This window comes from Musa acuminata, chromosome BXJ2-9 (assembly GCF_036884655.1).
Source record: "Musa acuminata AAA Group cultivar baxijiao chromosome BXJ2-9, Cavendish_Baxijiao_AAA, whole genome shotgun sequence".
Taxonomy (NCBI): domain Eukaryota; kingdom Viridiplantae; phylum Streptophyta; class Magnoliopsida; order Zingiberales; family Musaceae; genus Musa; species Musa acuminata.
The window spans coordinates 47,469,512-47,497,359 of NC_088346.1; the positions used below are offsets into that span (position 1 = coordinate 47,469,512).

At 34.3% G+C, this 27,848-nt stretch overlaps 1 protein-coding gene across 1 annotated transcript; it reads right to left on the minus strand.

Moving 5' to 3' along the window:
- Nucleotides 1–504: 504 nt before the first annotated feature.
- On the minus strand, nt 505–27,599 carry LOC135623720 (pantothenate kinase 1-like). Its single transcript, XM_065126978.1, has 17 exons — nt 27,287–27,599; nt 27,034–27,153; nt 25,657–25,697; nt 21,560–21,676; nt 20,948–21,067; nt 20,760–20,854; nt 20,589–20,682; nt 15,276–15,407; nt 12,240–12,352; nt 11,906–12,035; nt 10,544–10,666; nt 10,354–10,448; nt 10,188–10,281; nt 7,077–7,202; nt 3,805–3,917; nt 3,409–3,604; nt 505–939 (listed from the first exon to the last, which is right to left on the minus strand). Exons 1-17 carry the CDS (start codon nt 27,414–27,416, stop codon nt 790–792), a joined length of 1,989 nt encoding a protein of 662 aa, XP_064983050.1. The 5' UTR covers nt 27,417–27,599; the 3' UTR covers nt 505–789.
- Nucleotides 27,600–27,848: the final 249 nt, after the last annotated feature.

Below are 27,848 nucleotides of genomic sequence, written 5' to 3' on the forward strand. Positions count from 1 at the left end.
TAATCGTCATGTGAAATCTAGGTGACTTTCCATCCGTCTACTTACGTGAACAAAAATCTAAAACATGTCTAAGGCAAGCAATTTGGGGTTATCCCCCCTTTGTCGCCCACATAGACAAAGGACTAAAAGAAATTCGTTGGGAGCAATTAGAGACTACCTCCCTATAGAATATTTCACGAAATATTCTCCTCATTTTTAACCAAGTATAAAAGCTCATCTTCAATATGAAAGGACGAGGCTGAATTCACAACTCAATCCAGAGATCAACATCAATAATATTTTCCGTCGTCAAAAGTCATATCCAAATAACAACAAATGAAAGAGATGCAACGTATCGAACCACTACAGTGGCTCGTTTTGGACACAGATCAATGTGAAGAGGTTACCCAAATGGACAACCAAATAATAGTCTTCAACATTGTCCATTATTCACTATAGAATGAGATATACAATAATAAAAAGGAGAACAAAATAGCTACGGATTAATGTGAAGAGGTTCCCAGATTGATAACTGAACCAAATAATAGTCTTCAACATTGTCCATTATTCTCTAAAGAATGAGATATACAAATCATATGTTTTTAATAAAAAGGAGAACAAAATAGCTTGAGTACGCACATGAGACAAATCATATGTTTTGCATGAAAATTGATAGAATATCGCCAGAGACTACAACTCTAATGTTTTTAACCATAAGAGTACAAATAAAAGCTTAGAGACGAGAAATGACACCGAACCTATGTTTTTAATGAACGCAAGCTTGTTGACTATAAATTTCATGGTAATGGTCTAAGAGCTTTGCGATTTGTCCTGTTGCAACTTCTCTAACTTGGCTCTCAGCTCGGCATTTTCATTTCGCAATCTTTGCACTTCAGCATTTAGTTCTGTGTTCTCGTTCTGTAACCTCTCCGCTTCTTTCTTCAAGTTCATACTACCACCCTGAACAAGCAAAGAATAAGTTGAAATTTTACTCATATTTTCCCAACTTAAATATACAGTAAAAAAGAAGGTACCTAGTTCTTACTTTAAAATATAACCCTACTAATTGTCAAAGCTAAGAAAATAAACAAATGGATAATTTATCATCTTACAGATAACTTTACTAGTTACAAAAGCTTGCTATAAGCATGGATTAGAAAATGAACATGAAACTAGGGGGAACAAAGATACAAAACAAAAGATCTATTAAGATAGATTACCCTTGGAATCTAATAGCAGAAACTTGTGTGACCAACATTTGCTATTTTGTTGTCACAAAAATTACACTCAAGTGATCTCATAATTCTTGAAATATTTTAGAAACTTACGCTGAAAACGCAAAGGAAATAAATCAGAGCAACAAGAAGAATAAGCCAGTCTTAAAGAGGCTTGCCTATATGATATTAAAAAAACATTGACACCATACAATCTAGAGTCTAGTGCATTAGTTTCATCCTTTTTATGCTGGTCCACTCTTGTTCAGGTATGTGTTTGTACAAGCAAAAATATTCAGCCAGCAATACCAAAGAACTCTTTGACAGCCTAGAATTCTTTGCACAGAGAATGTAGAAGAGGAAGAGGTTGTTAGCAAGAATAATAAAAGATGAATGGTGAACTCAAGAGAACCATCGATACATTGCAAATTTTAATAGCATTACATGAATTGTTTGGGGAAGTAATGGGAATCAATATATAATTGAGATATTAAATATACATAACAAACATATGCTACTTCCGTAACTAATTGTACAAAGATTCTTAAATATTTTGCTCTTTTTACTTCCTCACTTTCAGTTTCTCACTAACTTCTGTAACTTCAGATTTATGTGCAACTGGTATAGCCTCTCTCTCCCTCTCTCTCTCTCTCTCTCTCAATTGCTTCTTTAGCTTGTTATCTTTTTGTTATCAGAACAGGCATAATTTTACTTCAACATATAAAGTTCAGAGAAGTTATTTGGGAAGGCCCCAAATCTTGACCTTGCACAAACTTGTAATTAGTTCAGCTACACTATGATATTAGAATTCCAAGACCATGCAATCATTACGGCACTGTATTGGTTAGTATGCAGTCTTTTGTATTAGAAGAAACAAATAACAAATTGAACCCACAATCATCCTGAAGATTAGCAAGTTCTTACAAATTTATTGAACCACAGTTTTCTAGGCACCCACTTCCTAAAGCCTCAATTAAGAGAAACAGAGTAATAAAACTATATCTAGAAGGTATTCCAGTTATTCATTCATATTCTGTGAAACTCATTTGTTTCATGGTTTACACCACGAGAAAAAGGGAGTTCTAATGCATGAGCCTTATTCCATGTCTATTCTATAATATAGAAGCTTTCAAATAAGATTTTAAATACCAGTCGTACCAATACATACAAACCAATATTTAACAGTTTGAACAAATACCAGGTATCAAAAGGTATCCATCAAAAGTCATGGGAAGTCCAGAAATGATTTTGACCTCATACTAAAACTCAATTTTCAACATCTTTTCCAAAAAGCCATACTGAAAGTGTGTTACTAAACAACAGATAGTTGCAAAAGGATCTTTTTTTGCTTCAAAAGCTAGATAAGGCCTTTCCAAAAGTTAAGCCAAACATGCCCTTACAACTTATTTTTGTAAAACATAGAAAACTTTATAAATAGACATGACTGAGGACCCCTGGTTATAATTATGTAAGCCAGTAAATTAAGGGCTTCTTATAATTTCATCAAGAATTATCTAGGCACCATAAAATCCTTTCAAACATAGATAACTTCATATCTGATATAGCACGTTGTAGCCTTCCAGTTGAAAGAGAAACATATTTCGCACCCATATATATTATATAGTAAATCTTTTTTCTAGAATTTGGATTTTTTCAAACTTCAAAACAAGACTTAAAACAACTTGACATTCATGAGAGAGGTACTGGGATACAACTTATACGACTAAAGAGACGATGAAGGCAAAAACATGGACAAACCACTTAAGCTCGTCATTCCGACTTTTGACATTTATTTACATTACTTACCCAGTGTGAATCTTCATTTGATCGACAATCATGGTACGAGGAAAAACAAATTATCTAAACAATATTTGAATATATCAAGGAACAAAGATCATCTTATAAACTTAGACAAGATATAGCATACCTAAGATTTGCTAATTTTAACACAATCTCAGAAATACGAACTCATTGATAAAAGTATCATGTCCTCCACTATGCCTAGCTAACAATTTGGTCATCAAGTTACTTCTCTGCACTTTTTGAATATCAATAATTGCATATGCACTAGTTGAAAGCTTGGAGTATATGATGCACATAATACAAGAAATGATAAAAACCATCTAAATATGATTCCAGTTATGAAGAAACAAAATGGAGCTATTTGGCAAGACAATGTCACAAATTATAAAACGAGTTCTGTTTCATCACTTACATTGTTAAATATCTGTCTTGGTGAATAAGAAGATGGAGAGTTTCCTCCAATATAAGGAGCACCTAGCAAAACTTGTTTCATGACTTCCTTTGTTGCGAAGTCATCAATACCCATGTTCTCATAACTCCAAAATGCACCTACAGCTCCTAAAAACCCTTCGTGACATAAAAAGGTTGTTTGTAGCTGACCTTTTGACCTGAAGGATATTAGAAAAATTATATATATGATGAATAAACATTAAAAAATTTGCTTAAAAAATATAATCTAATAAATGATTGAGAAACTGTTATATTAACACTAGTAGTCAATATTTGAAATTTAACAGAATGAGTGGAAGAGATATTTAAAGAACAAAAAAGGACTTTAATCAATTCTCTAAGGATAAAGGTGAATTACCAATATTTCATTGAACAAGAAATCTTGTCCATAATCTTTTCATGACCACATATGTAAGTTCCTCGGAAGAAAATTTTCTTGAGCCCTGAGAGCTTTGCCACAAAACAGGATATCTGGAACAGATTCATAGCTTAGAAGTGAGAGAACACACTTAAAATTGCCAGAGAGCTGAAGAAATGCACCTTGACCAGTTAGGTATGATGAAAAATAAAGAAGATAATAATCTAAAGTCAGGTCTTAAGTTGCATTAAAGTAACATAATCATGTCAACTTGCATGAAGCAACACTAGAATAAAAAATGTCAAATGAAGTCTCTTGTTTCTTTTAGTAATAAGAGAAAATTCACCAATCTAAATCATTTTGACAAGGAGAATGTGCGACAGAAAAAAAAAAGAAAAAATATTGATGACCACTATAATTTTAACAAATTTAAGCAGACTCTGATAATATCTTTTACAGGAATTCCTGAAATAATTTTCTCCAGTCAGTTATGGTTTCCTGGAAAACATCCACTATTTTGTATGAGGTTTGTTTCTTTCAGATTACAGATTGACCCCTTGCACGAATTTTATGATTTGCAAGGTAAATAGCTTGAAGAGGAGCTAGCTTCTCGGAAAATAGGTGCCTTGGGTTTCAGAAGGACATAGTAGCTTTCTCCACGTGCATATTGTTGAACCTGGCATAGCTACAGCCTGTAGTAGCAATTATTTTAAAAATTTTGTTTCAGGAGTCTACGCAGCATAGTTCTTGCTGCAAATGAGAATATGTGATGGGCACCAGACTAGACATAAAAGGTTGGGATGTTACAGTATATAAGTTGCTGAAATCTAACATCTTCAAAGAAAAATTGATAAATAAAATTTCAAGAGCTATTGGTACCACATAGTGCTTAACAATTTAAATCCATTAGACTAAAAAGAAACACATGCCATAAATCATAACTCAGAAAGATGTATTTATATTTCAGATCCTCATTCTTCAACCTGAATGCAATTTACCTAGAGTGAATTGTTAAAAATGGCCTTTTGCAACTGCTTTTCAGGTTCAATTTGGATAAGAATCCTCCCAATAATTATCAACTCTAAGATCACTACTAAACTAATATGAATTTAACTAAACTAGAAGACGAGAAACATGCCTATTTTTATATGGCTACTAATGCCCCCGATACTCTTATCCTGCTTCGAAAACCAAACTGGTCTAGCATAATTCCTCAAATATAGATATATACACTAAAAAGTAAAAGACCCTCATTGTATCATCTATTGTTAACTGTTTCTGCCATCCGCTGCTCCCCAAAGCTGGTTGAATGAAGAAGCCCTCACAAAGATACTAGGGTGACGACAGTGGTTGACACTGGCATGGTGGATATGGTTTTGGCAACACTCATTGGATGTTGAGAAAGATAAGAACATTCAAAAAGCTGGGTAGAACATCTTGCTTTAATACCAAGATGTCAAAATTAAGACTCCAGCAAGTCTTTCTCCAATTCGAGGAGAAAAAGCCTCCTGAATTACAAGCTAAAGAATTTACCTACAAAAATAAATTAACTTACTGTGTAGAAGACAAAGAAAATATCAATTTATCTACAAAAATAAAATTTTACTGCATAGAAAATAAAGAGAACATCTAAGTTTGAGCCCTCAGGTTCACATCAATATATATAGTTAATGAAGAGAACTTGCAGGAGAAATATACAATTTGCTGGTAATCTCATTACTGTCCAAATTAAAACAAAACTAACATCTAAGAAACTTCAAATATTATCGCTGCTAATAGCTAAGCAACTAACTCTCATGTCCTATAACCATATCAGGACTCTTACACATTAAATAAACCCAAAAAATACTATACACAACAACTAAAAGCCATAACACCGTGTCTGGAATCAGTTACATGGATCATTTCCTGCTATTAAGCATTGTGTCTAAAAAGACTTCAATCTCTGAAAGAGTTACTATAATTAACAATGAAAATGCATCAAAAAATCATAGAACAAAAAAGGTACACCCTAAGCTGTTGTCTTATTGCCATAATGAACCCAAAGAGTTCTTGAGCTGATCTGGCTCAAAAAGATTCCAAAGAATGAACCCAAAGGGTGCTGCAGCATTGTATCATTTGTCGACCATATTTTTCAATGATTAAAAAAAAAAACATATTTATTACATTGTTTTAGGAAGAAATCAAAGTTTTCTGCAATATCTCAAAAACTGATCAGACCATCCTGTATTTACAAGTCCGACCAACGAATGGGACATGAACCAAGCAACTTCTCCTGGTCCCATCTGAAACTTAGGTTGCTAGATGGGACATGAACCAAGCAACTTCTCCTGGTCCCATCTGAAACTTAGGTTGCTAGGTGGTAACGTTAGCAACCTAGCTTACCACCAGGTTTAGACTATTGAAGCGTCTACCTGGCCTACCTCTGGTTACTGTATCCAACAGGTACCTATTAAGGGCCTGTTTGACCTCCCTATAAAATTCCTTTTTCACCCTCTTTCAGTCTTTCCACCCTAATTTCGTATCTTTTCACTCCCTTTCTCCCAACCTACTTCCCCTCAAAGTCTCTCCTAGACCCTCTCAAGTTAGCCAAGTTACTTGTAGTGTTCTAGTATCAAATCTTAAAAGCTTGGTTTTATGTACATAAACATGCTTGTTTGTAAATGCAAGACATTTTATCAGATTCAATCACTTGTATGCCAGTTGACTTGCGCTATTATGTTAAGCTTATTGAACCAAATCTCAAGATTTACATTTTTCCGAAGATAATTTTTCAAGGAACTGGTAAATTACACAAGCTGGAAGATCTATAAGTCGAGGATGATTGTACCATTACATGAAAGCATACCAATATCTTTCAGGCATTGTAAAAGTGCATGCCATGCTAGATAGCATGTCCACGCACCAATCAGTACACTACAGATAAAAATTTTGTTTAGTCATGTGTTTGCACCTCTATCACAGGTTTGCATGGCATGTACTGTTATCTTTCTAGCATGGGACTTGACAATACAGCTGCTTGGTATGACAATCTTTGCAACAAATTACTGGGCGCTGAATTTTTTCAATTTGAAAACTTCCATATTGATGCAAGAGTAAACAGAAGTTACATATGATGAAAGATGCATATGGGATTATTTCCTCTGGGCATCACTTTTTTACTTTCTAGCTAAATTTTACAGCTTATTTCCAATAAGAATTTCCCTATGGGCTTGTAAAATCAACCTACTGGTATTTTCAAAGTTCAGCTGTGACTAGCATCTTATACTTACTTGTCCAATATTGTATGTGAAAGCATTCAAGAGAGCTGCAGCAAGATCCTCTGCTTTGTAATCCGAAAGCTTGTTTGAAGTTACTTTCCCGAAGCTAGATGCAGTTGTTGATGCTGGAAGACCATGCTATGATTTTATAAGAAAAAGTGAGTTACAATGGATAAACGTGATAAGAGAAAAGAACAAATGATTGATGCACCACATAAACTTGCTAGGTTTGGTTCATAACATATACATCTGTAAAATTAAAAAGAACCTGCAAAAGTGCTGTAAAACAGAAGTTTCTTTGTGATTGATTCCAATGCGTCATTGTTGTCATGTAGTCTAGAACAACCACTTTTGCTTACTTATGAACTTAAAAACAAGGACTAATGTTAGCCTCTAAGGTGAATTGGATACCAACAATAAGGACCATCATAAGCTAATAATGATCAATATAGGTTGTAGAAGAGCACAATCCCATAAGCTTTTAGCTTTTCCATAATCTCACACTATTTGGGTAGGATTCTTGAAAATCATTTGACAAAATGAAGGCTGTCACAGTTGAAGAGTTTAGTGTTTCAAGGAAGGATCCTCTTTTCAGTTGTTCAATGGAAAATAGTGAAAAATAGGGATATAGGCATGAATTCTGTTATTAATATTTTAGAGATTTATGTGGAGCGGACATCACTAATTGGGTTTGGCTAAAAGATCAGATGGAATTTACGTTAGTGGACATCACTAACAGTTTGGCCTTTGAACCTAGTCTTCTCCCTGTTCCACCCTTTAATGTAATATGTTTTTGGAGCATTGAAGAAAGAATTTAATTAAGGAAAAGAACATTGAGATTAACTTTTGATATATTTCCTTTGAAGTACTCGGAATGCCATTGCTCCTAGGTTTTCATCCTATGCATTTTAAGTATAACATATTATTTAACAAGAGAATCTCCCAGGGGAAAGAAAAAAACAAACAGAACAAAATAAAACAAAAAGTTTGGACATAGAAAGAAGGGGCAAATGAGATTCAATTAGTAAAAGAAGAAGAAGAAACAAATTCCTATCAAGAAGATATGGCAGTCATAATTCCCAACAAAACATGATATCAGGGTCATCAATTAAAATCGAGGATGGACAAAGTACAACATGATTAAATTGAAAAGCTAATGATATCTTATACTACTGTAGGATGAGCTTTAGTTAGGTGTCTAAAAAATTCACAAAGTAGGTTGGGCAATTGAAACTCAACATCAGTCTCAAAAAAGAAAAAAAAATCAAAATTTTCATAATCACATTTTATTTAATGAGAGAGCCTCTCAGTGAAAGGAAAAGAAATATCAAAAGTTTAGAGACAGAATGAACAGGCAAAAGAAACTCAATATCACAGTGTTGCAAAAGATATAAAACAAATTCCCATCAAAACAAAATGACATTCAGGTTAAACTATGTTTTTGGGACCATTAATTTAAGTTAGGGGTGGCCAAAACAAAATATGATTTGATTGAAAAGCTGCTAGGTTTCTATCCCATTCTAGGGTGAGGTTATCCTGGGTGTCAAAAAAGGTTAATAGAATAGTAATATGAAGACACTATCTGTCACGATCCAAGCCTGATGGGCTAACTAGGCTATCAACTTCGTTTGGTCTAAACCACTAACTAAAATGCTTAAGCTGAAATTTATAGTAGTACACTCATCAGACCCTTATAAGTCAATTTTAATCTTACCTACTTTCGATGTGGGACTAATCAGAGGTGTTACAATCACCCCCACTCAAAGGCTTGACGTCCTCGTCAAGGCCCAACATAATCTAGATCAGGCCCTAGCATAGTGCATGTGAGGCGTAGCCCTGTGGTGGCTCCATGCCGTGACGAGTCCTCTAACTCCGTCTACGGGTAGCCCTTTCCTACTCGGACCCCTCACCGACCAAATGCTAGGTCGGCTCTGATACCAAATGTCACGACTCGAGCCCTAGCCTATCAACTTCGTTTGGTCTAAACCACTGATCAAAATGCTTAAGCTGAAGTTTATAGTAGTACACTCATCAGACCTTTATAAGCCAATCTTAATCTTGTCCACTTTCGATGTGGGACTAATCAGGGGTGTTACACTATCATCTCTTAAATTTAAACAAGCATCTCTAAAATTTCATCAAAACCAAGATGAAATGGGAACTAAATGAGAAGAGATATAATTTACCAAGTTCAGAGAAAGAGCTCTATTCTCCATTCAAAATATGAGATAAAAATTACATCATGTTGAAGGAGCTAAAATCAAAATATTAAAATTAGTATGGCAGGCCATGTACCCCATGTAGTAGAAAAATTGGTGATATGGATTAAATAGAGAAAAGAAACATATCATCATCCATTTTTAATCAGATATGAATTTGGTTACTCATAGCAAAGCATAGTAAATGATGCAACCTTATCTGTCTTAAATGGCCTCGAATATGAACTGGATATATAATGGATACAAATTGGAATGGGATTAAAATATGTCTCAAATGAGTCCGCGATAACATTATATAGATAATTAAGAAACTATTCAAAACTATCAATCATTGTTCTCAGATGGGAAAAAAATTAAAGCAAACACAAAAAGCAAAAGAAGCATGCAAAAATAGTACATATAGTGTACATAGACAAACCTATCAAATAACAGCTTTTCTACAATTAATTTGGCTAAATTCAACATTGCAAGGTATATTCATATATTTGGAAACTTGAAGAGGTTGGAACCTGAAGAATATTTGTGCTCATCTCCAAAAAATTTCAGATAGCTATATTCAAATATAGAACAAATGTGACAAAACATGAACTTATGCAACCATTTCCATCTCTAACTGGATATGGAAACAAATCTGGATGAGTATTATCCGACCGAATTTCACCCCTATCTCATATGGTGAAGGTTTACAATATAATTTGAAATACTTGGTATGTGAAAAAAACTGCAGAAAGTCTCAAGAGCTTTTTATTTTCAATTTTTATAGAGCAATTAATTAAGCCACCTGTATTGTTAATATAAGTGATAAAATAATTGATGATGGTCATTATTAGTGATTAATACTGAATCACCTATTTTTCTAGTAGATCATAACTGCTTTATAATGAAGATACTGAGGGAAATATACCTTTGGATAACCCTCCTTTCCATATATGTCCCCAACAGTCAAATCTACTGCTAGATTATTACCTCTCTGGCTAAGCTCCAAGAACTCTTCATAACTGCAGAAAGGAGATAAGGAATACATAAAGGCAAAATAATATAAAGAATGGAACTTTTCAATCAAACGCTACCTTGTACACCCTGTCAACAGTCTTGCAAGGCCAAGTATAGTACCACCTCCCAGATGTGTCCCAATAATACGTTCAAATTTCCATTTCCCGATCACCTGCTTCATGCCTTCGCATTAATTTCTATGTTATAAAGAAAATTTAGTCATCAATAGAAGTTTAAACTATTACTTCATTCATATTAAAGAAGTACCTCAATCATGCTAACACCTGAGCCAACATTGACAAGAAGATATGGAAATATGTTGTGTTCATTGGGGTCAGTTGTCACACTTTCATCAGAATTTGAGGAAGGTTCATGTAAATCTTGATCTTCCTGTCAAAATAGGGACAAAACTAAAATGTAAGAGCATATCTAAGGCTTTCTTTATTTTCTTAAAGTGGAAATGATCAATTATATTTTTTAAGTTTTAACTAATAATATTAGTACCAAACGATTAAGACAACTTAGAAGAGAAATAACATGCAGAACATAACCATTCATTGCTTCAGTTCCGTACGTAAAACATGCTCTATACAAAAAGGGGATAAAAGGACAACATGACCTGACATAATATTATACTCCCAAATCGTAAATCAAAGAGCACCTAGAAGTTATTATGGTCAATGCTCCATGTTTCACATGGCAAGGAATATCTTAAGCAAGGACTATGAGTCAGAAGGCATCATTCACTTGATAACCACATTCAGCTTGATTAATCTAAAGAATCAAGCCCATTGACACAAGCTGTAATTAAGCGAGAATCTTGCTTTGTTTAGCATAATTACCAATAACTAAAGAAATCAGAAAACCAAAAACAAATGAGTCCAGTTTGTTGGAATCAAACAGATTGGTACTGTTAATTGTTCTTGGAAGCAAGATTTGCCGTACCGAAGCATACCGCCCATACCGGGCGGTACGTACCAGTCCGACAGGTTATCGGTACGCATACCGCCCGGTACCACTACAGTACTATAATATTATACTGTAGCACTGCTATAGTATGAAAAAATAAAAAAATATTCGGTACACCGGGGCGTACCGCTCAATACGCCCTGATGTACTGTTCGATATACCAGTACCGTACCATACCGAGCCCGGGTCGAAACGTCGGTACGGTACGATACAACGAACCTTGTTTGGAAGAATCATAAAATGCACTTGGACTATCTATAACTGAGATAGAAGGGAAAATCAAGAGAACTGAAGTAGAAGCAATTATTGCCTAAAAGTACTATAAAGAGAGCAAAAAAGAAAATAATACAAACAATCTTGATAGTACAACCACATTTCAATCCCTACTTTGTTTATATCTTCAAGGATATTGAAACTTAAACTTTTACAGAAATATTATTCTGCCAAACTACAGAGAGAGGGGGCTCTATCTTCCAAGACATTTTCCAGAACAAACCAGTGCAGTCAAAATAAAGATGTCAACAAATGAACTAACTTAAAGAAACGAGTATAAACTTAAGCATAAGCCAGTTTTCATCAGCCAATGCTAATCTATGACAAACATAATCTAGAGAATATCCACACAAAATGGATATATTTTTAATTTGTAATGAGACTTACTTTATCGTTCAAATGTACATCTACCATTTCAATATCTTCGATACCAAGTTCCTTATAACTCATTAAAGCACCAAGAGCTCCTAGAAATCCCTCATGGCGCAAGAAAGTTGCTTGCATTTGACCCTTTGACCTGAACACAAAAATAAAATCTAAGCCCGGCGAAAAACATAATCCCTCCAAGGCTCCAACTCAGAATTTTATAAGCTGCTCTAAAAAAAAATTCATATGTGTAAAAATACGTAAAATTAAAAAGAAATGATACGTCAAGTATCATTGCTGGATGATCAAAGAACAGCGTTAACTAATGTCCTAAGAGACACAATAGAATACTCACCAATAACTAATAGCATAAGATATGTTGTCCATTGTGCTGGGATGTCCACGAATGTAAGATCCTCCAAAGAAAACTCTATTAAAACCTAAGAGCGCTGCTACAAGAAAAGCAACCTGAAATGTACACATCATAAAGAAAAACACAAGTTAGTCTTTGATCAATTCTCTAACATAATATTTTTGTCTTTTTATCACATTCTTCATCCTTTCTTTCTTTTTCTCTGACTTGTATTCTTTTTTACTACACTTTTTTTCTAATTCATTCTGCTTTAGCCTTTATATGTTAAAAAACTAGGGATTATTGTTTCTTATATTGGTGGAAGTTGGAAATTACACTGTAGGTCTCCTAGGAATAGATTAAGACAATCTCATAGCCTAGAGAGATCATTTCTCAAACATGGATAGATTAAGAATGCTGCTACAAGAAAAGCAATCTGATATCTACAGATATAAAGATGAACAAAAGATATCATCCTCAGACATAATAGGTTTTGCTTTGTATCACATTCTTCATGCCAGACATATACAAGTTGTTTTTCATTTTTCTGCTTTTCTTGTTTTTTCTGATTGTATCTTTTTTTACTTCATTATTTTTTTCTAATTTATTCTGTTGAGCCTCCAAATGTGCACAAAACAAGGATTACCATTTCCTTTATTGCTCGAAGTTGGAAATTACACTTTGTAGGTTTCCTATGAATGGATTAGGACAATCACATAATAGTTACGGCTTGTATCACACTTCAGACTTATAAAAAGAGTTATTTTCTTTGTTTATCTTTCCGATTGGATGTATTTCTGTTACCTCATTTTTTTTCTAATTTATTTTGTTTTAGCCTTCAAATGTGCACAAAATAGAGATTTTAGCCTCCATTTCTTGTATCACATTTTGAAGTTGGAAATTACAGTATGTAGGTCTCCTAGGGATAGATTGGGATACTCCCATAGCCAAGAAAGATAATTTTCTCAAACATAAATTTACCTATGATGCACTACCAGTTTCAATGACCTACTAGACTGGTAGGTCAATATATGCTACTATATATATTGACCTGAACCACCAGGCATTAATAAATAAATAAATAAGGATGTATAATAGAAAAGTACAAGATTATACGTACACTTGGTATTTATTAGGGGTCAGCACATACCTGTACAACCAATATTTTAATCCTTCTAGGCCAAGCAAAAAGAAGTGTATCATCAACAAATTACAAAAAGAGTATATTTTATCAAGTATTATGCTTCCCCAAATCTCTAATAATGTTTTATTGTCTCACAGAAAGAACTCCTTTAATCTTTGGGAAATAGGAAAATGGAAATGGGAAATAGGGACACCTTGTTTTAATCTTCTTCATGTAGGAGACTATTTTGCAGCTGACTCACTGATTGAAACATGTTTTGGGAGCAAAATTCATAGTTCAATTCATTTTTCTACTTATTTCTTAAAATATAGCTTTTGGGGAGTTCCAATAAGACATTGGATGCTAATTTAACAAAAGACTTCTGAATATTTAGCTAGATAATAATTCCTTTAATATAGTTATTGCAGCTGTAGGGTTTGTCATTTCGGGTACCAGACCATCTTGGAGATTTGTTGGCACCATACATACCAATCTATATTAGTGTACCGACACATGATATGCCGGGGTGTGCCGATGGGGACTCGAGCGAGCTGCATCTTAGTGGAGAGTCGAACAGGTATGTACCGCCCAAGTTGGTACATGCTTCGTCATGAAACAATTACTAGATCCTAGACACTTAAAAGAAGAATGTTGGAAAATGACGTATTAGATCTGGCAGGATCTTTTTCTTAGTATCACCAAACTATGAAGCTTGAAAAAAAGCTATTAGGTGCTTTTAAAAAATACATAGTAAAATATCTTCAAAGATTCACTTTTTAATTAACCATTCTTAATAAAGGAGATGATGGAATTAAATAAAGTTCTTGTCTTCGCCTTGATATCTAATCAAGTCAATTTAGTTTATGAAGGAAAGATGATTCTCTGGACATGAAAAATTTTTACCAGCCATGAAGTTTAACAAAGAGAATAGAAAAAAGAGGAAGAATATCAGCGATTGATAAAGTTAACATACTTGCAAAATAACACAATCTCTCCAGATTGTGATGGGCATATATGGTGCACGACGCTCCCACAATGTGAGGTGTGGGGAGGGTCTCTGTTTTCCAGTTTGTAAAGGAACAACTTTATTGTATCAAAGCCCACCCTCTACATATACTTAATTTCCGAATTCCTTTTATCTTTATCTTCTGCCAAGTCCTTGTGGAATATTTTAGTTGGCCAACCACTAGTTAAAATGAACTACTATATGCCATCAGAATTGATAGATGTATTAGTTCATCTTTTTCATGGAAAGCATATTTATTTAGATTCACAAATTCAAGTGGATAAATCTAAGAGAATACCTGTCAAAAAATCAAGAGTAGCTAGTAAACAGAAGATATAGATGTATAATTTGTAAAAGTTGCCAAGAAAAGAATAATTATGTTCTAACACAAAAACAAGGTGTGTGATAGAAAACATTAAATCTAATATATTTGTTGTCTGAAAGTGTCCAAGTCTTCAAGGTATTATGTTGGTTTCTATTTTTGGCAAATGCATTTCTGTTGCATTCTGGAATTGTTGTGGCATGCAAGGATTATACCATAAAAAAATAAAGAGACTCGTACACTTGACTAAAAGCCAAAGAAAATTCTAGGCTGATTGTTTGACTGAGGTTTTACCAAAGCAAGGGCCTTCGTTCAAAATAGATAAACTATATAATCAAGTGCAAGAAACTGGATAAGCTTTTATGACAAAGTGTTAAACTAAAATTGTGTGTACCAAAATTCTTGGAACATGAATTACATGCAATAAACCTAAAATACTATCTACTAATCAAAACTTAATTTCAATGTTTAGAAAAGAAGTAGGTGAGAATAATAATCTCAAATCAAGATTTGACTGGCTTGATCAACCTTTCCTCAAAAAGAAAATATTTACTCAAGCATACAATAAACTGAGAAAGCCATACATACTTGTGCAATATTATAAGTAAAAGCACTCAACAATGTAGTAGCAAGATCTTCAGGTTTGTAATCTGAAAGTGTCCTTTTTGATGTTATCACCTTCCCAAAGCTTGAAGCAAGGGTTGATGCAGAAAGACCTTGCTGGGGCAATTTGGTTAGACATAACCCAGTTAGATAAGTACAAAAAAGACGATGTTGGACCACCATAAGTATTATAAATTGCCACTTGTCATATATATATATATATATATATAATATTTTGAGCCAGTGATTCACCAGATAATTTATGAAACTAAGCATCTATTCATGACATCCAATACGTTACTAGATAGCATAACTATCTTGAGCATCCATGACATAATAAATAACATGTCTTCCTCCTTTATAGAATTAGGTTATATCTTTTATCTGCAACTTTATATCTGTTCAGAGCTGTCCCAGCAGCAAAACAGTAGTTAGTTGGGAACTAGCATAAAAGTTTGTCAAAACAAACATAAAAAATAGACCATTATCAAATACAATGGAGCAAGATCATCATTATGAAGTAACATGTTGCATCAATAATACATTTCAAAACACACTAAATGTGACCCACAACATTAGTGAACAAATTCAGTGACAACTAAGATTTTAGCATGAGGATTGCCATCAGAGAGGTTAGTCCAAGATCATAAATTTAAAATAGAAACATAAAATATAAAATCAGTAAAAAATTCAAGATATGACTGAACTGAATCATAATAAATGTCAAAATAAATCACATGTTTCAAAAAGAAGCTGAATGCCCATTTATTAGATTTCTCGGGCTCTTAAGCCAACTTAACTCTTTCAGAAGGAAACAAAATCAAACAAAGTTTGCATAGTCTACACCTACCTAAGACAGACTCCTATTTCTATGGTGAAAAGTTCTACATTCTTTAATATCACTGTCAAAACTTAACAAGAGTATCATCAAAATCAACCCCTAAAATCATTAGAAATAAAAAAAAAATTCAAAGTCAGATCTAGCTCAAATGAACTCAACTTAGATCCAACTAGACAGTAAACGAACCTAATATAGATGTAATCGATTTGCATAATTCACTATCTTGTCCTTAAGATATTCACATGTCTAAGTCCATGATCAACACAAGGAGCTCCAGCAATCAATAATGCATTGTGGTGCATGCACTATGATCTGTTGAATTGAACAACTAATTTTCATCTGCAACCAACACAACAAACCTTATAAAATTTGATCTCTGTGACCTTGAGATATGCATTCATCTATGATAGATAAATTCGGTTTAGAAAGGCAAACTATAAGAATTTGGTCCCTTAACCAGAAGCAGCTTACATTGTAACATCTTGACTAGTAATTGAACAATTTGATTCCGAATCTTAGAATTCAATTCATCAATTTAATCATGTGGTAGACCTCTTGTTTCCCTCTTGCTGTCGGATGACTTCTAGCACTTCATATCATCCTCATTGGGATGACCTACATGACGAACACAATATATTGATCAGTATTAAAATGTGAATATTCTATGTTCATAGAATGAAATGGAGAGTCTCTAGATATTTGAGTGTCCTATCTTCAATTAATGATACAGAGATATGGTTCAAGTCTCTCCACATCAGGGATTGTCTTAATATTAAGAATCTCTAGAATGTTGTCTCATGACCACTTCATACATGTTTCGATGCTTTCAAGATTCCACAAATTCTTCTTACAAGCTCGAAATCAATGTTGGCATCATCCCCGAGACCCTCATGGTCACCATCCATGGCCATCACATATGTCCACCTATCCATGGCCGCCACAAAGGACTAATATTTGGTAATTGTCCAGCATTGAAATTTTGAACCATGACTAAAAAAAGTTCTATTACATAAAAGTGAGTCAGTTCAGGCAAACTGAAATAAGAATCTTCATAGGAAACAATTATCTCCATGTGCCATATGTTGATAGAATATTTGAAGCTTTAGAAGCAGAATGAAAGCTAATGGACAAAAATTTGTTTGTCTTTCGGAGCTACAATCCACCTGCTTGCTTTCCTATCTTCTCTGAACCATACTACACTAGCATTTCTACTTCTGGTAAAGTTTTTCTTTTCCATTCTGGGCTAAAAAGAAGAGAATGGTGAGACCATATGTTTGATCAATCACTGGAGCATGTATTTCTGATGCAGTTTCTTTGGATCTACAATGGAGAAATGAGGAAAGAGCCTATGAATTAGAGGAAGAGAAGAGAAAAAAAAAACAAGAAAGATAGGGATGGACAAGAGAGAGATGCCCAATCAAAAGAAGGGCTCAATGATGAAGAAAACTTAAACATCATATATGGTCTCAGTGCCATTCACTCAACACAAGAGAAGTTAAATGACATTTATAACAAATGATTCCTTCAGCTTTAAGTTAACTAAAATTATTCAAAATGCAAGTATATAATTAGATAGAGTTTTTACTTAATTTAACTTGTCTAAGACAGACTCACTTACAATAAAGACCCACTATATCTTATACTTTAGAAGGATAAAATATCAAAAAAATCACACCAAATATTACCAATAATAAGGTTTCAAATATTGGTTGATATGTATTGTAGCAACCAGTGTTTACTAGTCTGAGCAAGGATCATGTACCGACTGGTATTTACTGGTCCAAGCAAGGATCAACATCAGACCATATGGTCTGGTACTGATCAGTATTTAAATTTTTAATATTTTCTTCAGCTAATAATAGGTGGTATGAACTATGAAGTACACGAGTATTATGTCAGTCTAGTAGATCACCAAATCCAGTATCGAACTAAGATTTAAAACCTTCTGAACTTATAAAGATTACAATCAAACTCTGATCTAACTCAAACAAACCTAACATAAGACTATAATATAGCCCAACTTCCTAGCATAGATGAAACTTGGAAGAAGCTGACATTAGTATAGTGTGAAGATTGATGACTAAAGACTTTAAAAATTGGCTAAAGTTCTTGGGGAAAATAAGTGTAATGAAGCATCTTGAAAGTGTAAAAGTTAACGAGTGATAAAATCCAAATGTAATTGAAGATAAAGAAAATGTTAAACATCAACTTATTAAGTGCTAAAACTAAGATCAAGGAGGTGCAATAATTATGAGATAAGATGCAACTAGCAAGGACCTAGCTTTTGATGTTATCCATACAAAAGTTTACAAGATTGAAAATCAATTTGCTTAAGTAGTTACAATCAAAATTTAAACAACTACAAAGGATGCCACCTTACAATTGAAGGTGTAGCATTTGGGTATACTGTAAGAACAAAGGATACATAGAACTTCACAACTCATCAAGCAATTAAGTTGGGCAATCATATATAACTTTGGTTGAGAGTGAATGAACCAAGATTAAACGATAATTATTCCAAAATTAATTTTGTGTTGTTAATTTAGATAGAAGAGAAGTAAAAAATCTTAAACTATTTTAACAAACATGGAAAATTTTAATATAGTTATTAAAGAAATAATGAGAGAAATTTTAATCTAGAGAGGAATAAAACATCCTTGTAATCGTAACATGAATTAACAAGTTTTTGCTATTGTAAAAACAAGAAAAGGTGACAATGAGTAAAATTTCTATTATTACAGGGTTGTATCAAGAGCAAACCTCAAGTCCCTTACCTTCTTATCCATGGTGAATAAAACTTATTAGAATTGTTTATGATGAAGTCCCATAGTGCACAGTTTCATTAAAGAAAATTTTATAATCACCAATACTAGAAGAACCTCTAAATTACTCTGGTAGACAACGGATTTAATTAATGACCAAGATGGATTTAAGTTTAACTTATATCACAGAAAGAGAGCACATCTAAAATATGCAGTCAAGTAAATTCAGAAAAAAAAAAAAAGAAGAAGCTTGATACTAGGAACTATAGTTTGAGATTGAGGAACTAATTTTCATATGCAAAGATTGAAGAAAAAAATACTTCTCTAAATTAAGATATTTAAAATGTTAAAGTACAATGTAGAATACACCTTAGATTAAAATGAAAGTTTCACTAATCAGTTATATAACAATCTATTCTTTTTGGTAAGAGTTGATAGTGGAAGGGATAATTTATGATAGATGAGGATGTTGAGATAACTCTCTGGAACAAGAAACATTGACCAAAACATCTATTAAGGGTCCACAAATGCACTGATAGGACAAGGACAGTGATATCAGAGATAATAGGAGGGGTAGAAGAAGATCAAATGGATAATTAGTAAAGAATACGATGACAATTGGATTGTCCAGTTTCATGGACCTCAATAGATATTAAAAGAAAGAAAGAGTCCATATAATCAATCCAAGATATTAGGGAACAACAAATTGTGTATAACTGATCCAAGATGTTTGGGAACAGTTAAGCAACTATATATGAAGGTCATGGTCCATTTGTTGGACTTAACAAGATTATAAACTATTTCTCATGTTACTAGATTGTTCTAAGCAAGGTATGCAATTTCGTATCGTACCGGAGTTTTGACGTTCACTCGGTACGGTACGAAACTGTATACCGAGCGATATACCGCTCGGTATATATATATATATATATATATATATTTCATTCCGTCTGGTAACGGGCGGTCCGTGTACCGATAAGCTGACGGACCGGTACATACCGCCTGTACCGGACGGTATTATTCGAAATTGCATACCTTGGTTCTAAGTTCACAACAAACAATGACATGCTAAACGAGAATAAAACACAAGGTCTAAAATCATGATCTAAACCCCATCTCCCAACACTACTGTGAGTTGGTATCACCCAGACCAAGAGAAAAAGGGAGAGAGAAGGGGAGGAGGAGAGAAAAGGAGGAAGGAAGAGGATTGATAAAAGGCAAGGATGAGCCGAGGAGGAGGAGGAGGAGGTGGAAGGGGAGGAGAAGCAGAGAATGAAGGAGAGGCAAAGTTGAAAGAGGAAAAGGTAGAGGAGGAGAAGCGGAGAGATAGGAAGAAATCACAGAGGAGGTATTGAGGAGACAGGAGGTAAGGAGGAGGAAACCGAGGAGCACTAGAAGCGGAGGAGGAAGCAACAATGCAGTGGGGTATTGGCAATGACATGGTGGGGTGGGTACTGTAGATCCATGAAAGAGACTGAGAAAGAATGAAAGAGAGAGAGAGGAGCATAAGAAGATAGAAAATTAAAATAAAAAGAATAAATTTCAAGGAAAAATTAAAAATAATAGGGGTATCAAACAGTGGACCTACTGTTTGGTGCCTCCAGTTTCAACCATTAAAATTGATGATATGCCTGGTACAGCAAGCATACTGGCCATCATACTTTAACTAGCAAACTTTATTATATAATCTCATACCTGTTCACTAACTAAATCTCCACAGATATCCTTCACAATTAAGTCAAGTACTAGATTATCCCCTTGCTGACTCAGCTTCAAGAATTCATCATAACTGTACACATTCAGGTTACATGATTCAAAACCAAATCAAAACCTTTGAATAAAAGCATATGATGGAAGCAAAATTACCTCAAGCAACCTGTTAAAAGTTTTGCTAAACCAAACATTGTGCCACCACCAATATGTGTTCCGGTTACCCGTTCAAACTTCCTGTTTCCTGTAACCTGCATACCATTATATGCAAACACCTTATTGGATTTATGCAATTAGCAAATGGTTGGTTGAAGTATCACAAAATAGTACCATATGCAAGTTACCTTTATGAGACCGACACCTGAACCAATATTGACAAGGAGGTAGGGAAATAAGTTGTTTCTGTCAATTTCTACAGGTTGCCTTTTCCCATCCATGTGTGTAAAAGATTCTCCAGGGATTTCCTGCCCATAAATAACAGTTAATGATTTAATCTAAAGAAGCTATCAAAACTCCTGAAGAATTGTTCCAATATCATACATGTAGAAACATTTATGCTTATTTGACTGATACAGTACCAGCAAAGTAGTAGAAAAACATTACTTTAGCAAAAAAATTCTGATCTATAAAGTTATGATTAGAGCAGTATAACAAATACATTAGTTGTTTAAGCAGAGTTATTCAGCTTTAAATTTGCTTACCTGAGTTCTGACATTCCACTCACCATGTTTAACAGTACAACATGATATGCAATGAGAAGACCTGCAGTCTCTAAGTGTTATCATCAATGCTAAAAGTATAACACTAATACAAAAACACATCAATTTCACAAAGAAAGAAGACGCAACTCATTTAATGGGATAATCAACCTGATCAATCATTAGTAAAAGAATTGACTACTATATTGTAATGCAAATCAGTAACACAAGAATCATATGAGAGTTTCAGCAGTAGACCTTCAACAAAAAGTTGGCTCCGGCTACAACACTATCAATTTCATCCAGCTTATCAAGACTGACACCTAGAATCTCCTTGAATCTGCCAGTAAATTTAAATGCTCCACCACCTGTAGCCTAATCAAGCATTGAGAACACATTAATAGAAAACCAGGTCCAATCACTCAGCTACAATTTTTTTAAAAGGAGAACAGTATGCAATATTCTAGTATAAGAGAGGCATTTAAGCATTTAAAATCTATGTCGAACAATTACCATTATTAACATGTCTAGGTGTCCCAATTTTAAAGTTGAGATGAGAGCTTTTTACTAGATTGCTTGATAAGAGACTCGATAATGGTGGAAAATAAAAAAGCATAGATCATGTCAACTTTTATTCTCTCTACTTTCTTTATTCAAGAGCATGTCAATTGAGAACACCAGTGTATCTTATCAAAATTTATATGAAAATTAATTGAGTGCCATTGTTGTGAGTCCGACTTATACAGATTATTCCTACATGCATAAGGTCCTAAAGAAACAAAGGAAAAGAGCTAGTTAGTCAGTGACAATTGTGATAATTGAAAGTTTAGCATTGTCAATATGGGCAGGGGTGAAACATTATAAATGTTATTTTATGTGTTCGTAAAGTTTCTCTTATACAAATGAAAGTTTAGTTCTGTTCAATCTGGCATATGTCTGTTTCTGAACAAAATGTCATAATTTTCATTCTTTGTTATGGTCTACGTTTGCTGTATCACCCAAAACGGTACGTACCAATCCGGGCATAGGCTGATATGTGGACCTCCTGTTTCGGGCAATCTAGTTAAAATAATAAAAAAATTCAAAAAATTGGTGGGGCCCTATCCAAAGCAGCCTTAAAAAATAAAAAGAAAAGGATTAGGGCTTGCATTCACGAACCCTCTTCTTGCATAAGATGTTGCCACCTTGCCATCACCGCTTCACCACTACTACTTCGACGCTTCCTCGCTGCTGCTGCTGCCACTTTGACACTACCGTTGTCTTGCCGCTGCCACTTCACTCTGCTCTTTTCCTTCTCTTCTTTCTTCTACTTCCTTCCTCCCTCCTTCCTCCTCTATTCCTCCACCGCCCCTTCCCCTTCTCCCCCTTTTTCTTCTTCACCAAGCCACCGATACACACCAGCATACCATGTGTCAATATACCGGTATAGACTGATACTCACCGGTCCAAAAAATAGCCGAAACGGGTTTGGTACCCAAAAAGGCAATCCTTGGTTATGGTTGTCTTTCTAAGTAGATTCTCTGTGTAAACTATTTTTATGCATTCTCTTTGCTACTATGTGTTGCCTTAATTGTCAAAGTTTTGAGCGTAACTTGCTGATGGATAATGTACACTTCAAATACATTGATCTAATGGTAGTGGAGCTAGATCCACTTAACAAAACTTGAAGGTTTGGAACCTTACCTGAAAATTTGAAGATGTCAGTTAGACTTTTATTGTTTCATAACAAGGTCTATTGAGTCTTATCATATTCTCACCACTTATCATTTGTGAAAAAAATGATGGATAATGTGTCCAGAAAACAAGACACTAAGGAAAATAAACAAAACCATGTAAGGATATAAACAACTACCTGTTTTTTTTAAGTTGAATTTATGCAACAATTTCAGCAATATATGGCTTTGGAGTGAACATATCATACTACACTTAGCATATGGTGCATGAATCATAATAATCTACATCTATTTATCGTTGAATACATGAAATATATATATATATATATATATATATATATATATATATATATATATATATATATATATATATATTATTCATGATACTTCTCTTTACTTGTTTCTTCATACATATCACATAATTTGTGTCATGTGAACACTAAAGGTTAACGAACTTTCTCCAAACTATTTAGAAGAACAGTCACTACCAGGTATGTTTTTACCGCCCAATACATACTCGTTACTGGGCTTGTACTAGGTGATAAGTGTTGTTTATAGGATTTACCTGGAGGTGAACCATGTACCAGACCAGAACCGCCCATCTGGTTAGGATTGGTCCATGTCCTAGCAACTGAACGAACTGATAAATCAACAGCAGTCCGCGTGGTTTTGCAATCTATAGTCATGCATCTCAATTACAAGGATCAAAGTATGCTAGACTTTCTTTTGAAAAAAATTTATTATTGAGACATTTGCTGCTTTTGAAAATATTTTCTTATTTCCTTAGTCTTCATTATCTAAAAGCCAACAACTAAGAAATAACTTGCTTTATGTGTTAGGTTTGTTTCCTTACACCAGGGTTTGCTGTACCGACACATATCGCCTAGTACGGGTGGTATATAATGGTCCGACATGGAACCGGTACGCGAACCGCCGTATACTAGGCAATACCATTACATAACCCCATATCATCCGATACACAGTCTGTACTAGTCAATAACGGTCAAAATCTGACCATTACCGACCAAGGGCTGAGATTGCCCTATTTCAAATAGTCAAATTGACCGTTTGAACCATTGAAAAAGGTTTTTAAACCCTTTCCTCCCCCCTCTTTCAACCCATTTCACTCTCTCAATCTCTTCAACTCTCTCAATCTCTTAAACTCTCTCAAACTCTTTCTCACTTACATCTCTTTCTCATTCTCATATTTTCACTCTCCTAAGCTCAACAAAACTATGATTTATGGATTAGATCAAATTTGAGAGGCTAATTTGGGAGGATTAAAAGGAAGAATACTCTAATCAAGAGATATGTATTCTCTTTCTAGATTTTTATTGATTTATGAGATGATTAAGCATATTCTATGTTGTTAATGACTTAATGTCTAATATGTTGTTTGATATGATTTTAGTGATAGAATAGTATTAATTAAAGAGTAATTAAGGACTTAATGTTGTGATTAGTGTGTTTAATGCTTATTTTTTTGAAATTAGACACTTAATGAGTCAAATCTTTGTATTTCATGCATATTAAGGTGATTTATATGTTTGTGATGATCTAATAGGTGTAATTATATTTTAATTAAGATTTTTAATACTGTGATTAGTGGTTTTAATGATGATTTAATCAAATTTTGATCAATATTGGGTCAATTCAATATTTTTAATACCTATTAGGATGTTTGACATGTTTATAGTGATGAAAGAGGTCTAATTATGTTAATGCTGCGATTAGTGTCTTTAATTATGATGATATCGAAATTTGACCCATATTGGGTCAATTAAATGTTGGTACACCTCGATATGTACCGTACCGACACATGGTCGATACATTGGTACAGACCAGTTCCGCAATCCTTACCTTACACTACAAATAACAACATTATCTAGACATGTGGTTGATAATATAATCCTTACATTACCTTTAAATATATTAAGCTTATCTAAGACTAGTAAGAGAATAAGTAAAAAATATTTAACATTCATATGCAGGAGTTTTTGAATAATTTCTGAGACAAAAGTAAGTTTAACTAGAAGAGGATAACATGGTACATGAGTTATCCACCAATGTGATGTTGGGGAAAGTCAGTGTAGGCCCCTACAAGAAGCAATGTTTCTGTGAATCCAAACCTTGGCCAACCAGATTGTAAAAGAACAACCTTACAGTTACAGAAATGCTCACCCTCACAAAAGTAAGTTTGACAACTAATTTCTTGTACAATCTTGGTATCAACATCCTAACAGTATCTATCCTGCATAAAAGTACTCAGCACTAAAATAGACTAACATCCTATGATAGATTATAATTAACAATTACTCTTGTTAAAGGAATTGTCAAATCTAGATCACATTTCTCGAGATAAAATTCCTTACCAATTTTTTCAAATCCCACCAAGCACTAGTTCGATCACACAACCGGTTCTACAAGAAAATTTATGTTCCAAAAAGCAAAATAAATTTTTACAAGGAATTGAAATAATTTAGTAATTGGTTTTTCATGTAACATAACAAATTTCTATATGGAAATTTTGAAAGGGAAAATTTATTTGCTTTCTGTAACACATAAAACAATAACCTCATCTGAAACATCCTGCTCCATCATGATTCATGCAAGGAGATTGTAAATCATGTATGGAGAATAACAATCACAGAAATACAAAAAGGAGACAAAAAAGTGTGTAACCTTTATTGTTGCATGTCCATTTGATGGTTCCGCAGAAAAACCTGCCAAAATGAGTTAAGACTTAATAGTATTCAGCAAACTGTATCACAAACTAATGAGTGATGACATATGAAAATTTCAATAAAAACACTAAGCAGAACACACATATTCTGGTTCCATTAACTGTAAAACTTATGATATAAACCGAAAAAAAGAAGCCTGTGATACTTGGAGAAGAACATGGGAATACATGTCTCACACAACTTGCTTGGGTCCTTACCAAGTTTATATGGCTTCATGAAAGCATCCCTGAAAGGGGATATCTGACAATATGTGCTGGTGAGCTAAGGTGAAGATGTACATAAAAAAAAATGACTTATGAGCATGACCTTTTGTCTGCTGAACTATCAGGACAGGATATGTTTGACTGCATGAAAATAACAGGTTAAGAAGTACAAACACTGAGGATTTCCAACTCAAGACTACCAAATATACTAGCATTTAATTCTTTAATTCTCTCTAGAGCTAGGTTACATTTAAATTATTTAATAGAAAATCAATGAATTAACAAAGAATCCTCCCTCTAGTTCGATGATTCCTCCAGATCCTGCATTTTAATGATACCATTTATAATTCAGTATCTTATTCCATTATGAAGTTGATATGCCCATTGGTCATTACTACACCTCCAGCAATTTGTTGATTTCCTCAATGATGTAGCATGGATCATGCGTTTTCCAGTCCTTCATTATATCTATGTTGCAGCTTTGCAAGTCTCTTCATTTTTACTAGAATCCACTTGGTTCACTATCATCATGCATATAAGTGAATCAGTGATGCCAATCTTCCACATGCATCTCTCGTGTAAGGCGAGGAAAAGAGTGCCAAAATACAGTTATACAGTCCTCCAGAATTCTTCAAGAACTGTGATAAATCATTTCGTAGAAGCAGGTAGAGATTTCTGGAATTTGTCATAAGAGACAACTAGAATTTGACTGACTCAGGGCAACCACTTGTGTAAATATGCTGAGGTTTAGTAGTTCTCTTCTTGTTATATGCTGATTTTTGTGAAAGAATCCATTTTACACATTTTTGTTGGATATTTGGCTACTTGCATTAGTTCATTCATATTATCTTCAACTGCAGAATTAGTGGATCTTTCTATACTAGCTAACCAAGCTTTGAATCGTATAGATCAGCCAGGAAAATTGTACACTCCTGGCACATCTTAATTGAATTTTCACTAAAGTTTTAAACTAAAATGTATTAACAAAACATGACGTGATCGTGCGCATCACATGCTGTCATATTATATACCCTTTTATCGTATTTACGTAAAATTGTAATATGGAAAAAAAAAAGGTTAAAATTGTAATAAGGAAAAGAATAAAATCACACCATTGGGGGATATAAGCTTTTTGGACCGGATGAAATCCAAGCAATCATGAAGGCGCCTCCGTTCGAACTTCACAAAATGTAGAAGCCCTTCCGAGAAATACACCAACTTAATCAGAGTCCCTACGGTCACCAAGAAATCATGTCAAAAAAATTCAGATAGGGGGATTCCTATTTGAGGCTGATTACTATGCGAATCCATGCTAGGATCGAAAATTCAAATACCAAAGCATGCCAAGAAATCAATTGCAGCTACCTCCAATGTCGAGCGCAAGGAGGGATGAATCCGGAGGCTGATTGGGGAGGAAGATAGGAGGATTCCTCTCGTCGAGATCGCCACGAATCTCCGCGCCGCCGAGGTTGAGATTCGCGGGACATCCTGCCATGATCTCAGAGCTGGAAACAGAACAATTTTTAGTTTGGTGGCATTGGCGATCAGCGGATCGGATCCGAAATGGAGAGGAGCGGGCCAAACAACTACGGTGGAGGTAGGGTTTCTGTAATCATCATCATCATATTAATAGGGAGCAGATAAGAACCGAGAAGGTGCACCTACCAACATCGTTGAATTCAACATGCACAGAAAAATACAGTCGATCGCTGCAAGCATTGACCGACGGACACAACCCTTTTGAATAAGGCAACCGTACGGTAGAAGACAGTTGTCAAAGAGTACATCCCCTTGCAGCAAATCGGATAGCAGAAGTCTTGTTTTGGATCCGAATGAAACATTTCTGGAAGCCAATTAACGCATGTGCGATCAGACGCGCTTTGACGGCAAGTAAATGCGGGGAAGAAAGAAGAATCAGACTGCATCT

Excerpts from the sequence above, each read along its gene's own strand:
- LOC135623720 (XM_065126978.1), bottom strand. The coding sequence starts at position 27,416 with ATGGCAGGATGTCCCGCGAATCTCAACCTCGGCGGCGCGGAGATTCGT. Across the intron at positions 27,154-27,286 it reads CCTTGCGCTCGACATTGGAG|GGACTCTGATTAAGTTGGTG; the intron begins GTAGCTGCAATT and ends TGGTGACCGTAG. Across the intron at positions 940-3,408 it reads CAAGACAGATATTTAACAAT|GGTGGTAGTATGAACTTGAA; the intron begins GTAAGTGATGAA and ends TTGCTTGTTCAG.